General features: G+C 37.7%; 4 protein-coding genes across 6 annotated transcripts in view; 3 read left to right on the forward strand and 1 right to left on the reverse strand.

Moving 5' to 3' along the window:
• Positions 1-575: 575 nt before the first annotated feature.
• On the forward strand, positions 576-2,760 carry LOC104823691 (aspartyl protease AED3). Its single transcript, XM_010555373.2, has 3 exons — positions 576-1,072; positions 1,572-2,168; positions 2,288-2,760. The coding sequence occupies exons 1-3, from the start codon at positions 593-595 to the stop codon at positions 2,582-2,584; spliced, it is 1,374 nt and encodes a 457-aa protein (XP_010553675.1). The 5' UTR covers positions 576-592; the 3' UTR covers positions 2,585-2,760.
• A 1,137-nt stretch (positions 2,761-3,897) lies between these two features.
• On the reverse strand, positions 3,898-7,339 carry LOC104823693 (U2 small nuclear ribonucleoprotein A'-like). Its single transcript, XM_010555375.2, has 8 exons — positions 7,180-7,339; positions 7,059-7,099; positions 6,489-6,618; positions 6,201-6,400; positions 5,147-5,320; positions 4,859-4,909; positions 4,609-4,767; positions 3,898-4,298 (listed from the first exon to the last, which is right to left on the reverse strand). The coding sequence occupies exons 1-8, from the start codon at positions 7,259-7,261 to the stop codon at positions 4,293-4,295; spliced, it is 843 nt and encodes a 280-aa protein (XP_010553677.1). The 5' UTR covers positions 7,262-7,339; the 3' UTR covers positions 3,898-4,292.
• A 2,622-nt stretch (positions 7,340-9,961) lies between these two features.
• Positions 9,962-13,313, forward strand: LOC104823694 (uncharacterized protein At4g06598-like). 3 transcript variants are annotated; one of them, XM_010555378.1, is made up of 6 exons: positions 9,962-10,155; positions 10,998-11,743; positions 11,911-11,986; positions 12,103-12,229; positions 12,790-12,970; positions 13,056-13,313. In XM_010555378.1, exons 2-5 carry the CDS (start codon positions 11,022-11,024, stop codon positions 12,951-12,953), a joined length of 1,089 nt encoding a protein of 362 aa, XP_010553680.1. In that variant the 5' UTR covers positions 9,962-10,155; positions 10,998-11,021; the 3' UTR covers positions 12,954-12,970; positions 13,056-13,313. The 3 variants fall into 3 exon arrangements, with proteins under 3 accessions (XP_010553680.1, XP_010553678.1, XP_010553679.1); XM_010555376.1 differs by having other exon boundaries at positions 12,790-13,313; XM_010555377.1 differs by having other exon boundaries at positions 11,002-11,743; positions 12,790-13,313.
• A 1,950-nt stretch (positions 13,314-15,263) lies between these two features.
• LOC104823695 (transcription factor TCP8-like) overlaps positions 15,264-16,392 on the forward strand; it is a 1,773-nt gene continuing 644 nt past the window's right edge. Inside the window, exon 1 of the mRNA XM_010555379.1 lies at positions 15,264-16,392. This exon is cut by the window's right edge and continues 356 nt beyond it. Within this exon, the coding sequence (XP_010553681.1) occupies positions 15,528-16,392 (865 nt within the window). The 5' untranslated portion in view covers positions 15,264-15,527.

A 16,392-nucleotide genomic window follows, 5' to 3' on the forward strand; every position in this document is an offset into this window, starting at 1 on the left:
ACGCTCTTCGTCCCTACTTTCACAGTTTTGCGTCCACGTGACTTCTCGACTTACCCGTGATTTAAACCCTAATTTATGTTATAAAATTCCAAAGAAATTCCCCAAAGATTAATCTTTTTTAGAATCGGATTTCATAAACAAAATTGTTTTGTAATTGTTTTCTTTATTCGATTTCGATTAATCCTGTTGCAAAACATCATACCAAATCATGAATACATTCCAATTGAAATATCAATGGTTTGATTTGATTATTACCATTATTATTTTCCTTATACCAACTCTTCTAAAACTTCTTGAACAACAATGACGGAATTTGACGAGTGGTAAAAGAAACCTTATGAATGGAATAAATTGTGAGGGTTTACGTATTAAATTTAGTAAAAAAATATAATAAAAATGATAATTCTAATTATGATTTTTTGCGTTATATATAGAATTTATAAATATACCTAAACTTTATGTATAAGCATTTATCTATATGCCAAATTAAATATCGATCCATCATAAATACAATCCAAGGGTATTTTCGTTATTTCATGGGCCATGAACGTGTATAAGTTCCCATTGCGAGCATCTCCGTAATCACAAAGCCATGGCCTTCTCAACGGTACATTTCCTCTGCTTCTTCCTCCTCTTCTTGGGTCTCCCGGCGGCGCGTGTAACCAACGCGTCTGTTGACCCTTGCAACGCCTTCAGTGACGGTTCCGGCGACCTCTCCGTCATCCCCATCTACGCCAAATGCTCACCCTTCGCCGCCGACCACGGCGGCTCATTGCTCGACACCGTCGTCAAAATGTCCTCAAACGACCCTCACCGCCTCAATTACCTCACAAGCCTCGTCGCCGGTAAACCCAACCCCAACTCCGTTCCCATAGGCTCCGGCAACCAGCTCCTCCACACCGGCAACTACGTCGTCCGCGCCAAGCTCGGAACTCCGCCGCAGCTCATGTTCATGGTCCTCGACACCAGCTCCGACGCCGCCTGGGCCCCTTGCACCGGCTGCTCGGGCTGCCCCTCCGCCGCAACCGCCGAGGTCAACCCCAACTCCTCCTCCACCTTCTCCTCCCTCTCTTGCTCCACCGCTCAGCTCAGCTAGTGGCACTACTCCACCAATGAAGACATACTCAGATCTGCGCATATTCTTTCAACAAGGAGAAATTTCTTTTGGAGTTGGATATGAACCAGCTTTTGCGGATATTAGTTATGCTTTCACCGTTGCACTCCGTAGAGCTAATCTCAGTCATAGGCATCCAGGTGCCCCCCAAGCTGCCAAAAAGGAAAGAAGCTTACCATGGTGGGATGATATGAGAAACTACATTCATGGAAATATCACTTTATTTTTTTCTGAATCAAAGTGGACAATTCTTGCTACCACTGATCCATATGAGAGTGATGATAAGCTTCAAATTGTCTCTGGTCCTATGGAACTTCAGCAGTCTGATGGCCGTGTCTTTGTCTCTGCTAAGGACTTCAAGATATTATTGAGCAGTCTGGAAAGTTTGATTAGTAGGCACGCTTTAAAGATTCCAGCCGTCACATCTGGAACTGCGTTCCCCTTCGCCTCCCTCTCCTGCTCCACCGCTCAGTGCGCACAGGCACGTGGCCTCACGTGTCCGTCGTCCACGACAGCATCACCGTCGCCGGCGGCATGCTCCTTCAACCACACCTACGGTGGAGGATCCGCCTTCTCCGCCGCGCTCGTGGAGGACACGCTGGCTTTATCCTCCGACGAGATCCCCGGCTTCGCCTTCGGATGCATCACCGCCGTCACGTCCGGCGGCGCGTCGATCCCACCGCAGGGGTTATTGGGCCTGGGCCGTGGGCCCATGTCACTGATGACCCAAACGACGTCGCTTTACTCGGGAGTGTTCTCGTACTGTCTTCCCAGTTTCAGGTCGTTTTACTTCTCGGGTTCGTTGAAACTGGGTCGGGCGGGTCAACCCGGGTCAATCAAAACGACGCCGCTTCTGAAGAACCCTCACAGGCCGTCGCTTTACTACGTGAATCTCACCGGAGTTAGTGTGGGTCGGACCCGTGTACCGGTTGACCCGAAATATCTCGGGTTTGACCCGAATACCGGCGCCGGTACGATTGTAGACTCCGGCACTGTGATTACCCGTTTCGTCCAGCCCGTTTACGAGGCCATTAGGGACGAGTTCAGGAAGCAGGTATATTATTAAAGTTAAATTCGCTGTGTATGATTTCTGTAGAGATTTAATATTGGGTTTATTGATGAAAATATGAAAAATAATGGGCCTGATTTAGAAATTTTGGTGCGGTGAAAAAGGTGAAAGGGCCGTTCTCAACGCTAGGAGCGTTCGACACGTGTTTCACAGCCGATAACGCAGATAACGCTGCACCGAAGATAACGCTGCACATGACGGGGCTTGACCTAACGCTGCCGATGGAGAACTCTCTCATCCACAGCTCAGCAGGATCGCTTTCTTGCTTGTCAATGGCTTCTGCTCCCAACAACGTCGACTCTGTCCTGAACGTAATCGCGAATCTCCAGCAGCAGAATCTAAGGATCCTCTTCGATGTCCCGAATTCTCGCATCGGAATCGCTTATGAGAACTGCAACTAAGAGGGATCGATTCGAATTCCTCTTTCTGAGATCTGTAATGATTTGTTTCCAATGTCTGTAATGTAATTGTCTTCTTCCTCTGGTTTGTCCTAAACGAGAAATTCTTGTAATGGTCGTTGTACTGGTGCAGATCGTCCGTGATTAGATTTTTTGTACCGGCTATCCGAACACGGAAATCCTCGTATGATGTTCCAATTTGCATTCGAAACAATTATATAACGGCACACGAACATTACGAATGTTAAAACTAGTTTATGGGATAACACGACTGACGCATTCTTCTTCTTCTTCCTTTTTTTTATAAGAAAATGAAATGTTAATATCTAGAACTAGCAATCTTTGTATAGTCAAAGAAGATTGTTTAGACATTTTCTTCATTTCGAGCAAGTAATATATCCACAGAAGTTTCCTACACTTGGTGCTTGATCAATTCCCCATAGTTTGAACATGGAAACTGCTACCAAATTCTCGTGTTTATTTCGCTTTCTCGCTCTTTTCTCCATTGTTTCCGCTGCCCATTTCACACGATCATATCGTACGGAGACATTCGACCACGAATTCCCCAGGAGACTTGGAGAAGACAATTCATATCAAAGCAACTTTAAAGACGATTCTGGTAAGTATTTATATCTTGTATGTTCCCGTGTGTTCGTGTCTTCTTGTTCCAAAGATATTGGTACATGAGATCTTCTACATGTCTTGATTTTTCTTGTAGGTCCATCTGTTCTACGTATTGTTCTTTCGGTTGTCGGGCTCGTTTCTCTCATTTTGATCAGCATTTCGATATGTTTCCTAAGGGGAAACGGCGAAAACCCGAGTACCAGCGATGAGCATCTGGATCCAAATGTTGATTCTGCTAACGGAATCCGATCTGCTGTTGCAAACACTTGAAACAATCGGCTTTTTAGATGCGAAAAAAAATGGAATTTCTTGGTTTCTTGTACATTTGTGCATATTATGTGACCGATTGGATTGGAGTAATATGTATGTATATTCGGCTTGAACTGGGCTGGTTTTGATCTGTGTACAAAGTGTATATACTAGCCCATGAAATGGAATTCAAATTATTCCATTTAGAAGAAAAAAAAAGATGGATCAAAATCCAGCATGTGTGTATAACCAAGGGGAACTAAAATAAATCTTTATTTAAATAAGACGTGTATTAAAGCATGCTCTTTTTCATCACTAAAGATGCTACATGTAAAAAATCCCACCCATGAAATACGAACATCATAGAGATAAGTATGTGTATATTATGCATTATGTGTGTGTGTGTGTATATACATATATATTATGTTAAGGACATAAGCTCATTGGGACGTATCAAATTTATATTGCAAAAAATCCATATATGTTGAATTCAACAAGACAGGAAAAACAACATGCGAATGTCTCTCGTTCAAGTCGTGATCGCCTAATTTTAAAAACAGCCACTTTTAAGAGACAAGTAGACAAGACATTGAAACCTAACAGTTCTTCTTCTTCTTCACATCCATTGATATGAACCCACATATTAAATTTATATCACGACCGTGAAGGTGAAGGTGAAAAAACTCCATTAAAACAGTTTGCAGGTTCTGCTCTATAGCCAAAAAAATTGTTCCTAACTTCCTACAGAAGTGACAGAAAATCTCTTACCGCAGCAACCACAAAGGCTGTCAGAGCCAGTTGTAAACCCTGATTTTTCGAGGAGCAACATCCACGCTTTCTATTCCTGAAACAGGGGGGAAAAGAAGAAACTTTAGCACAGAAAGCTTACCAACAAAGGACGTTACTGCGATTTCCAACGAGATTTCTAAGTGATTTTAGAAACCCGGCATTAAACAGCAGAGAGGTAACTAGTAACAGTTCATTATGCTTCACTGATTATCCACACATATCTGGGTTCCTCTTTCTCTCTAATGTTAATCAGGTGAAGCATACTGAACCATAAGCTGCATGTAAATAGTTTAACCGTATTGTATTTCTACAACCACCAAATCGCCAATTTAAGGAACAAAACATTTTGAGAAACTCTCTCTAACCTCCATCAAAGCAGACCCGTCGTTCTCTTTTTGCCCATTTGGGGCATCAGGCATGCTTTGATCACCAGAAGTGGGCTTTTCATTTTCTGTGCCTTTTATCGAATTAGGGTTATCATCCGGAATTAACAGATCTGCGGGAAGCTGACCAGACTTCAAAGCCTGCTTGTGCAAAAGCCAAATGAAAAGGGTACAGTCAGAAATAACCTTAAGCAAAAGAACAGCAACAAACTTGGTAAGAGAGGGAAGGGACCTGTTCAAGTCTTGCAACTTCTTCTAGCGTCTGGGAGTTAACAATTGCAGCCTGGGACATCATGGAAATAAATCACCATTGTTACTATCAAACAACACAGGCTTCATGTCCTCAATAAACATAATCGAATCACAAGAGTATAGCCAGTTTCTATTCAGTCTCCACTTCCACTTCCCATTTATCCCCCCCCCCAGAAATTAATTACTGGTGCTTATTTTGGTTTCCACCTCGGGAACCGATCTTATTTCATGGATACCTCGGCATGCTGGAAACATCAAATCATCGCACCTTGATAGCTATGATTTGCTCCGGTGTAGGGGCAACAACTTTTGGACCCTCTTGTTTTTCTGAAGTATCAGACACATTCTGAACCTCCTCCTGAGTAATGGTTCTTGCAGCTACCTTCTTCACCTCCTCTTCAGCTTCTTTAGTTGCAAACAAATTTGCTGCTTCAGCCCTTTCCTGATACGAACCCAAAAACAAAATCATTGAAATGGCTTTCTTTGCTAATAGGCATCATCATCTAGAGCCCATTTCCTGTAATTCTATTTTCCAATACAGACAGAAGTGAGAGTCGATTACTACTTTACTGGAGAGATAAATGAAACCGAGAATCAAAACAACCAGGAAGATGCTCATTTCTCATGATTCAGAGTGAGCCAATCTTTCATAAGGTCATCTCCTACTTAAATAAATCAACTAAATAAAAAAAAAAAACTATGGCCCACCACAAGATTAAAGATTTTATTACCTGCTTAACTCTAAAGCTTTAAGAGAGCGTGTCAACCAATCACGTCAAAATCCAAATATCATTGGAAATGTTGACATTTAAATGTATATATTATAAAAGAAACCATCACCATTTTCTAATTCAGCTGTACAGAAACGGTTGGTCAACCGAAGCTGAAAAAGGAAAACACCCTCCTCTCTCAGAGGTATCCCCTTTTTCCAGATAGGATAACTCATTTCAAGACAGACAACTTCAATAACTAGGAATCTTAAGGGTAAGCAAAACTGAACAGAGAATGAGGGAAAGAACGGAATTTGACGAGTGGTAAAAGAAACCTTATGAATGGAATAAATTGTGAGGGTTTACGTATTAAATTTAGTAAAAAAATATAATAAAAATGATAATTCTAATTATGATTTTTTGCGTTATATATAGAATTTATAAATATACCTAAACTTTATGTATAAGCATTTATCTATATGCCAAATTAAATATCGATCCATCATAAATACAATCCAAGGGTATTTTCGTTATTTCATGGGCCATGAACGTGTATAAGTTCCCATTGCGAGCATCTCCGTAATCACAAAGCCATGGCCTTCTCAACGGTACATTTCCTCTGCTTCTTCCTCCTCCTCGAAGTGATTTTAGCTTGTGAATCACATAAAGGCGGTAATTTGGCTTTTTGGTGATGTTACTATCCAGTAAACTAAGGTACTGCAACTTTGGAATGGATGAAAGCGGATCAATTTCGACCAAGTTCACAAGCCTGTTGTTTGTAAGAATCAAGGAGTGTAGCTTTGGTAGGAATTCTGCAAAAGCAAATCCATATGTATGAGAACCGGACATCATCTGATGATGGTTCATCATTAGAGCACACATACATGAAGAATAACTAACCTCCAATGTTGGGATTTATTCGGGTGATCCGGTTATTATTTATGAGCAAAGTTCCCAAGCGATTGAGGTAGGGGAAGTTCTCTAACTTAACTATCTCGTTATCTGACAAATCGATTGTATCGAATTGGTCCTGGAAACAAATCAGAAAAGGTTAGAGCTATCACATGCATCACCAATGATTTACAATACGAAATGTGATATGAAGACAGCAGATTTCAGAGAGACAAGGTCTGTCTGAAACAACAAGATTCTTCTGGGTCAGAAGAAAACCGCAGGATGAATCAACACTCTGCACCAAAATCTACCACGAGAATCTATTCCACAGCTTCCAAAAGAAACCATCATAACTCACAGACATTCCTGAATGCATGGGAAAATGCACCTAACGAAGAGGAAGAAATATACAAAGGAACCAAACACCACCAAATTAAGAATTCGACTCAGTTTCTCTCTGTAGCTTTGCAAGCAATAACCAACATTGCCTCGAAGCATTTGAATTTTGAACCAGAATCAAAGCCGCGAAGAAGACAACACAGGAAAAATGCCGCGAAATCGAAAGACGAAAAGTACCTCAGTAGCACCCAGGTTCTCGATTACGGAAATCTTGTTACCTGCAAGGAGATACACAGTATTAGAGCACGAGCTAGGGTGCCCAAAAACCCTAGGAAAAAGTTCGGGGGAAGAACGTTGCCTCGGAGATCCAATTCACGCTCCTTGACGGCATTGAAAAAGTGAGGGCTTTTCCAGATCAAGTCAGCCGTTAGCTTCACCATATTCCTCTAGGGTTTCTCTGGGGTCTCTGCAACACACACACACACCATACAAAGGAAAATAGCTCCCCTACTACGAGACACTGAGAGTGATACATCATCAAGGATGTTATTGTGATAACAAAGAGTTTAGGATTTAAAAGAAAGTAATATAAAGTATAAGGGCTCATCTGCTATTATCCCTAATTTATGGGCTGCTCAGTTTCGGCCCAAGCTTTAGCCGACTCGGCTGAATGTTTCGGGCTTTATTGGTCGTAATCTCCTTCACCTCCTATTACTACACTAGAAATATCCGGTACGAATCTTTAAGAATACATACAATTAGTTAGATGGCCACTTTGGTTAGTAATTTTATCAAATCTAATAAAATATAACTGTAATCGAATTGAATTGAACCGATTACGATACAAACATCTAATAGTTATGATTTTTATCTAATCTAAAAAAACAATAGAAATATAAAAATTGAATCGTTATAGTCTTTTATAACCCATCTATAATCGAAATAAGTGAATCTAATACAACAGAATTGAATCCGAAATGACCATCAAATAAAAATATGCATTTTATACAAATAAACAAATTATTAAAAAAATTTGATATGAGTACATGCGTACCAAATTTTTATCAAAATAATAATATAATTAAATAGGAATTAGAATATTTATATTTTATGCTGGAAACTTTTGAAGATATTTATTCTAAAACGGGTATATTTTAATGATATTATTTTTTTGTTAGAAATTCTATAATATGTTAATATATATATATATATATTAAATAATTAGGTTATTTATATAAATATACATTTATTTATTTATTCGTGAATTTTTAACGATTCGTTCTATTTATAAAAAAACATTCCCATCAAAATATCAATTACTAGACTTCCAAAAGTAAGTTACCTAACTCGTTTATAGAGTTCATAGAATTTTCTATAAATCATACTCATTATATAATATTATATTTAATTATTTATAGCTTATCAATATTTTATGTCAAAAGATCATCAGTGAAATTTAAGTTTTTAGTCTATATTTTATAAGCTTTGTCGGTTTTTAAAAATTTTATAAAAAATTATTCCAAAGAATTCCAGAAAATTATTGTAAAAATATTATTATATATGTAGGACAATATTCCAATTGAGAATAAAATAATAAATAAATTTTTTTTAATACATAGTGATCAATGATAAAACATAAACAATTTCAAGGTTTATTGAAGCCCAAAGAGACATGTTGGAGAAACAAAATACGAGATTACAAAACCTTTTTTTTGTCTTTTATTGCATTATAATATAATATATAATATTTTTATTATTTAATTTAATTTCCAAATCTTTTTGGTTAGTCTACTTGACAACTTGCTCCACATTTGTTGCACTTTACCTGTAGTTAACAGATCACTTCCAACTCACCATTCACTATACATACATATATAATGTTTATATATATATATATATATCCATATGCTAAAACATAATCTTAGGCAATCACAAACAAAAGATCTTTTACTAGTTTGTCTATGTCTATGTCTATGTCTATGTCTATGCCACTTTCGATATTATAATGATTTGGTTTTATACTTTTTTGCCCTCGCAAATTGCAATTACATGACAACTTAAATATAACCCAAAACCACTGAAAACTATACTGAGCTCTGCTAACAAATATATTTCAGATTTCGATTTGATTGGATTAGATCATGTATGTTTATGTATCCGAATAAAAAACGATTTTTTCTATTTTTTAATTACGTTACAAGATAAATAAACATTTTATTCGAGAAAGTAACAAGTGGATAATAACATTTTTTAAAATATTCTAGTAATATTATTAACTAAAGCGAATAAAAAACGTTACATACAAACTTCAAATGAAATGATTAGCATTGAACAAACTTTAGAATAAAAAAAGATTACTGAAAATAACAAACAACACCAAATTATAGGTTATTTCAATCATGGGATGAACATCATATTTTTTACTATTAATGTAAATAAATCAAACGAATTTTAATTTTATCTACATATTGTACATAGTAGAACTACTTTTGCCCATTATTTAAATAAAATAATGGTTAACTGTAGTGTTTAACATATCGAATGTGGACCGGTTTCCATTCTTTAAATTTTGTTAAAATTTTCAATCTTAAATAAATATATTTATTAAATTTTACTATCTAAATTATCTTCATATTTAATTTTATTAAAATTTGACTATATTTTTTAAATTTTATTTGATTTATGTTAATATATGTTATAAAAAATATATTTAAATCAGTTTTATATATGAAATGATGCACTTTTATTGACCAATTTTATTTACAATCCCAAGTTCACAAAATTTTTATGTATCAAGATATCGAAAAAAAATAAAATCTTATATGCTCAAAGATTGGCGATATGGGCTGCTATACATATGTGACATATTTGTTATTATATCATACATTGTTATCATAAATAAAAGATTACCATAAATAATAATAATTAAAAAAAAAAACCACGATCTTTCCAACGATCCTAGTTGGTGATCACTTTTGTTGATGTTTGAATCTCGATTCCGCGCAGAAAAATAAATATTGGGGCAAATTTAAAATAGAATAAAGTATTTAGGGCGAATTTAAAATTAAAAAGTATCAACGCAAAGGGCAAAAGGGGAAGTCTTGGGTTTTTACTTTTCGGGACTAAATTCCCAAATTTGTCTCTCTTCGTCCTCACAAAGTTTTTCGTCTTCTTCAACGATAAGAGAGCGTCGAGAAGAAGAATCGACCGGAGGAAATTTCCGGATAACATATAGAAAGAGAGAGAGAGAGAGAAGCTGTTCTGCTCTTTGCGTTTCTTCGGTTCGATTTCAGTCTCGGCATAAGATTCGAGCTCTCCATTTTGTCTCCGACTGGTTAGTTGTTCGTTTTCTCAACTCAGCTGTTGTCGAGAAGTGGAATGAATGTCGGGACTGATGACTGGAAAACGAATCTGAATCTCTTTTTATTCTGCCCTGTGTGATTCAAATTTGTTTCTTATTTTGGGTATCTGTAGCCTCGTTTGACGCATTGCTGGATGGTACAGAAGAAGATTCTGAAATCTAACTTTAGGGGTTTAATTTTCTGGATTTTACATAGCAAGCGTTGTTACCGTTTGTGCTCTGTTCATTTCATTGTTTGGCTGCTGCGAAAATGCGGGAAAAGAGGAGATGTGTTATGCTTGAAAGAACTAGTTTGTCGTAGTTGACACTTTGTTCTTGTCGTAGCTAAATCAGATTGCGATAGGTGAGTGTTTTTTCTTATTATTAAACCGAAGAATAAAACATTCGGACAAAGAACTAAACTTTTCTGTCTATACGGTATACATACGTTAATTTGTGCTTGAAGGTTCCCTAGAAAATGCTTTGGTTTGAGGCGATTGACACAGTAATTCGGATAGCTGAATCTGTCTTTTACTTTTAATGTTTGTTCCTCCTGTTCTTTGTTTTGATTTGGAATGGCTTGTACTGGTCATGGAATTTTATGGTTCTCTTGTTCGAGTAAAGAAATCTTCGGATGATGCTTGGACCCTCGATGCCATTTACTATTATATGAACTTATTAGGCATAATATTGATTTTTCTTCTTTTCTTTTTCCTGCTCTCTGATATATGTTTTGGGAAACTTTTAGTTAGGTTTGCTTTTATGAAAATGTTTTTTTTCGCTATTATGAGACGGTCCTGTGAATCAGTGAGCAAGCTTTTACTGTTGTTTGGCAGACAGACAGGTGCAGTAGGTTGGCAATGGCTAGCTCCAAGGGATCGCAGAATGTTAGGAACTTGATGTACCCGGGAAAACATGCTTTACTTCCTCCAAAAATTCCTTTTCCTAGTGTTTCAGCATCATATGCCGAATATATTCCTAGTGGTTTTATCGGATCAAAACCTGTTCAGAGGCCTAGAGGGGAAAAGGCTCACCACCAGAGGACATCCTCTGAAAGCCATCTAATAGAAGAACAGCCTTCTTGGCTTGATGACCTTCTCAATGAGCCAGAGTCTCCTGCTCGCAGATCTGGTCATCGGCGTTCATCAAGCGATTCTTTTGCATATCAAGATGCGGTTAACGCCTCGAATGTTAGTTTGACTCTGAATGATTTCAAACATAGGAGTATGGTTTCTGCACCTCAAGGAGGAATTCCGGAGTTTGATCATAGTAAAAATGCTCAGGACGTCTCCTTGTACTCTGATTCTGGTTTTGTAAAACAGAGGAATATACCGTGGGATTATTTGGTCGCCTCTGGGGCTCGTCCTAATGGGCTTCCTTTCGCTAGAGAAAGCATTGGCCCCCAAAACAGAGGAGCGTTTAATATGTCTCAAGAAGCAGATTCGGTAACATTTTTGCCAACCGAGGCAAAGAACTCTTCAGAAAGCCTTTCTCATGATCCGACAAAGGTTTCTCCTGAGAAACTGAACCACAATCCTAAGCCTATCACTCCTGAGGCAGACAATACAATACGTGTCAAACAGTAAGTGAGTTGTTCACTTGTCCTCGTGTTTTATTATGCTTTCGAATTGCTTTTTGATGGGAGGCATTATTTATCCCATCCTCAGTAGCTGATTTTCTGTTTCAAATTGAGTTGCGTTGGATTTAAATTCACTTTGCATCACATGCTTAGTTTCTGTTTGCTGACAGACAATTTGCACAACGGTCACGAGTGCGTAAGCTTCAATACATAGCTGAGTTGGAAAGGAATGTTCAAGCATTGCAGGCAAGGCTCTACCAAACCTTTTTTACTTTCGGAGAAAAGAGTAGTGAACAATATGTTAAGAGTATGTGCTTCAAAATACTGAAGGAGAACTTTCTTTTTTCTTTCTGTATTCATAGGCAGAAGGCTCTGAAGTTTCAGCTGAGCTCGATTTTCTCAACCAGCGGAATCTTGTCCTGAGCATGGAGAATAAAGCGCTTAAGCAGAGGTTGGAAAGCTTAGCTCAGGAGAAACTCATCAAACACTGTAAGTTTCTCTGTACTCCATTGGGATGAGATTCTTTTTAGTTTTTAGTAGATCCTAGTTTTGTCTGAAGTAGAAGTTCATAGCTGTTTCTTTTTTCACTTGTCCATAAATTGAATAGGAACCAGACTTATGGTGGCTGCGTTATTGGCATTTTTATAGTTATTGTGCATATCAAGGCACGAGAAGAACTGTAATTACTGTTTCATAAACCACAATGAAATGCTGCCACGAGTTTTCTGAAGGATTGTCAGGGAGAATGAGAGGGTTTGATAGGTTCATTTGAGTTGTCAACGTGGTTCTTTTTAATCTTTTTTCACCCCGAGCATTGTGGACATACTAGACTGAAATCAGTGAAGTGCTCATCTGATTTATGGAAGTGATTGGAAGAGTAGAACAGAGTTTTTTTCAAGTTTATGACTATGAGAAAGCGATTGACATTCTAACGTACTAGTTGGCTACATAATGTGAATCTTCTTCGTATGGATCAGCTTTTGACTCGAAAAAAAAGTCTATACATCTTGATAGCGAGTACAGCTCACGAGCTTCTTTTGTTTATCCAGTGGAACAGGAAGTACTCGAAAGGGAGATAGGAAGGCTACGAGCCTTGTATCATCAACCTCAGAAACTGCTGACCAGTCACCACCGACGTGCTACAAGCAAAGAACTCGACTCTTGGTTAGTAAAACCTTCCCCGAAAAGCAAGAATTCGGATGCATACCCGTAAATCTACGTCCGTAACCGGTCAGTTCCTGTCTCAGTGATCTCTCTCCCGACACAGTTTACTTCCTTATATCGTTGCGACGAGTTAACTCTCCCGCTTGTGCAGTGCACCTGGTAGTCGTTACCGGAAACTCGTATTTTCCGGCAGATCGGCTTGCCCGAGGTGATCTAATTTTAAAAGATGGTTAGGACATCATCGTTGGTGGATACTATTATGATGATGTCTGTGTTGGTTGGTTGTTTTTTTGGGTCATTTGCTGATATGAATGAAGGTTGGTTCATCACTTGGTGTAAAGTTTGTGAAACTCTTTTGTAAAATTTTCATCTGATTATATGAGATTCAGTTTCGATTTTTTCTTTTGGATTTTTTTTTGTTTGTTTGAGGTTTTCCGTTTTTCGAAAATTATATCTTTTCGAAGTATTTATCTGTCCGGTTCATGAAAAGTAAATTTTATTTTACAAAAAATTAATTTTTGTTCGAGTTTTTTTTTGTTATTGTAATATTCGATCGGAATTAATTCAGATTATATTGATTTGGTCTCCATAACTGCACAATCTAAAAAATGAATTTTCCCGTTATATTGAAATCTTATTCAACGAAATTCAATGTAAATTTTTAAATATAAATATAATAATATAGTATGGATAATACAGGAACACTTATTATTGGTTGGAACGTTTATCCATATAATAAAACACGGATTTGCAACAAACCTCGCAGGTATTTTATATTTTATAATTTTATAAATATTTTGAAACTATAAATAATTTGTGATACGTAGGTGGATTTGGATTTGGATGAGCTGTCCCCACCTGCTTTTTATGCACGCTTTCCTGGCGATGCTTATCTATCTGTACTGTCTGATTTTCTCCATCTCCTTAATTAAATCCATTAATTAATAAAAAACAAAATTACATTTATTTATATTCAGCAACAACATGTAAATGTTTGTATTCATTCTAGTGTACACATTTTTCAAACACATAATAATTACATGTACTAGTTTTTTCAAACAATTATGAAACTGATATATTATATAATTGTATTATTGATGTTGTAGTCAATATTTTATATTTTTTCTAAAATAAATTTGTTAGTATTGGGGGGGGGTAATCCGATGTCAATTTATATTGATTTGATTGTTGAAAATCCATATTCTAACATAATATTTTTATACAAATACTTAAAAATATCAATTTAAAATTATATTTTATATTTAAACAAATTTTTTTTTTTTCTGGTTTAAAAGTCTTTGTACAATGAAAGTGACTTCATCACCTTCTTATACCATCCGTCGATGCATGGCATGCAATGCTGAATGCTTAAAATAAATAAATAAATAAAACAATGCAATGTGGAAATTATGAGATTCATCTTTGGTTTGAAAATTATAAATCATATTTATAGAAAATATAAAAAATTATATTTAACAAAATTTTCCCCTTTATACCTTTCTGAATTCATATTAATTTTAATGCAACAACATTCCAAAGGTTGATTATAAAAAAAAGGCTCTTAATATCTCACTAGATGTATAAGATTAATTACTTTGCATTTGATATGTATTTCCTAAAATTGTGTATAGTTATGTGATTATTTCGAATTTTAGTTATATTTTCTTTATTTAATTTTTTATTTCAAAAAATTGTATATATTTAGACTAGATTTGTATTGATTTTAAATTTATTTTTTTTAAATCAATTGGGATTCGATTTATGAATAACTAAATCTAATTTAAAATATATATTCAATGAATATTTATAACAGATTTAATTCAGTTATTCGATTTACTTGCATTTTAAATGGAAACTGATCGTTTAAAATTATTTTTCTTACTATTTCTGAATTTTGAGTCTTTCGCTAGTAAAATTTCAAGTTTTTTCGAGGTAATTAATCGAAATGCGAAGCATGGTTGTGTGAGCTCATGATTTCAATTATTTAGATAATACTATATAATCAAAATTACATATCCGTCAATATAATTTCTATTTTTTGTATAAAAGTTTGTGTGAGAATCTTAGGACACGAGGACACTGACACCGATGAGATTTAATTTTAAATAAAGAAAATAAATAATTGAGGAATTTTAATGAAACGAAAAAGAGGGAGGGAAAGCAAGGACGGTGAAATTTGTGAAGAATTGACGCAAACAAAAAGGCCGATTTTAAACATTCCTTTCACGAGACCCCACGAGTGGACTTCTTCTTCACCCTCATTAATTTTATTTATCTTTTTTTATTTTAATTTCCATTTAATATTACTCCGTTTTTTAAAAAACTTTTTATTTTTTTATATTTACTTTTTTTTCCTCCTCCTCGCCCAAACCCCACCTGCTTCTCCACCATCGAACACGAACCCTAACCTCTTCTTCTCTCTCTATCTCCGGAAAATCCGGCGAGTAAGACAAGAGTCAAAGAGAGGAAGAAGAAGAATACGGCAATTGGAGCAACTATGGCGGATTCTGTCTCCTTCTCGAAACTCTAACTCTTGAAGATCGCTCTTATACTTTTTTTGTGAGTTTTTTTTTTCTGGCTTGTCGGGAGTGTACGAAGAGAATCTGGAGTTCTGTCACAGGATATGGACCTCGCAGATGTTCGAAGCAACGACAGTTCTGCCTCCGGATCCGGCGGTGGAGGCTCTGCGGCGACGACTTCAACGGCGGTGGTTCCGGCGAAGCGGTCGACGAAGGACAGGCACACGAAGGTCGATGGGAGAGGGCGGCGGATCAGGATGCCGGCACTGTGTGCAGCGAGGGTTTTCCAGTTGACGAGGGAGCTCGGCCACAAGTCCGACGGCGAGACCATCGAATGGCTTCTCCAGCAGGCGGAACCGGCGATCATCGCCGCTACTGGGACCGGAACGATTCCGGCGAACTTCTCCTCTCTCAATGTCTCGCTCCGTAGTAGCGGATCGACGCTCTCAGCTCCGTCGTCGAAGTCGGCGCCGTTGTATGGTGCGCTAGGGCTGAGTCAGCATCACCATCAGTACGACGAACAGGTAAGCGCGTTTGGGGGCCACGCGCCGCCATTTATATGGAGCCATCTTCAGCAACAACAACACCACAACCAGAATCAGCGGTTGGCTGCCGCCGCGTCAGATCAGGCGGAGGAGGGGATTCCGGGAGCAGACGGCGAGAATTTCGGGAGAAAACGACACAGATCCGATGATTTGTCGAAGGAAAACGACTATCGCAACCAGAACAATCAGACCGATCCGGTGAACAAATCCCTGAAGAACAGCGATATGTCGTCAGCGGAGGCGGCGTTGTGGGCGTTGACGCCGGGGAGCAGAGCAACCGGGAACACCTTCTGGATGCTTCCGGTGTCGGCGGCGGCAGCTAATCCGTCGGCGTCGGGGTCCGGGCCAAATCCGGTTACGAGCAGCAGCACCGCCGCAGGCCACCGTGCCCAGATGTGGCCGTTCGCGAACCCAACCCCGCCCC

This window comes from Tarenaya hassleriana, unplaced genomic scaffold, assembly GCF_000463585.1.
Source record: "Tarenaya hassleriana unplaced genomic scaffold, ASM46358v1 Cleome4, whole genome shotgun sequence".
In the NCBI taxonomy this organism is placed as follows: domain Eukaryota; kingdom Viridiplantae; phylum Streptophyta; class Magnoliopsida; order Brassicales; family Cleomaceae; genus Tarenaya; species Tarenaya hassleriana.

Coding starts and splice junctions, on each gene's coding strand:
- LOC104823693 (XM_010555375.2), bottom strand. CDS start 7,261: ATGGTGAAGCTAACGGCTGACTTGATCTGGAAAAGCCCTCACTTTTTC. Junction 7,100..7,179: donor GCGTGAATTGGATCTCCGAG/GCAACGTTCTTC, acceptor ATCTCCTTGCAG/GTAACAAGATTTCCGTAATC. Junction 6,619..7,058: donor AGAACCTGGGTGCTACTGAG/GTACTTTTCGTC, acceptor ATTTGTTTCCAG/GACCAATTCGATACAATCGA.
- LOC104823691 (XM_010555373.2), top strand. CDS start 593: ATGGCCTTCTCAACGGTACATTTCCTCTGCTTCTTCCTCCTCTTCTTG. Junction 1,073..1,571: donor CCACCTTCTCCTCCCTCTCT/TGCTCCACCGCT, acceptor GCCTCCCTCTCC/TGCTCCACCGCTCAGTGCGC. Junction 2,169..2,287: donor GGGACGAGTTCAGGAAGCAG/GTATATTATTAA, acceptor GCGGTGAAAAAG/GTGAAAGGGCCGTTCTCAAC.
- LOC104823694 (XM_010555376.1), top strand. CDS start 11,022: ATGGCTAGCTCCAAGGGATCGCAGAATGTTAGGAACTTGATGTACCCG. Junction 11,744..11,910: donor AATACAATACGTGTCAAACA/GTAAGTGAGTTG, acceptor GTTTGCTGACAG/ACAATTTGCACAACGGTCAC. Junction 12,230..12,789: donor GGAGAAACTCATCAAACACT/GTAAGTTTCTCT, acceptor TTGTTTATCCAG/TGGAACAGGAAGTACTCGAA.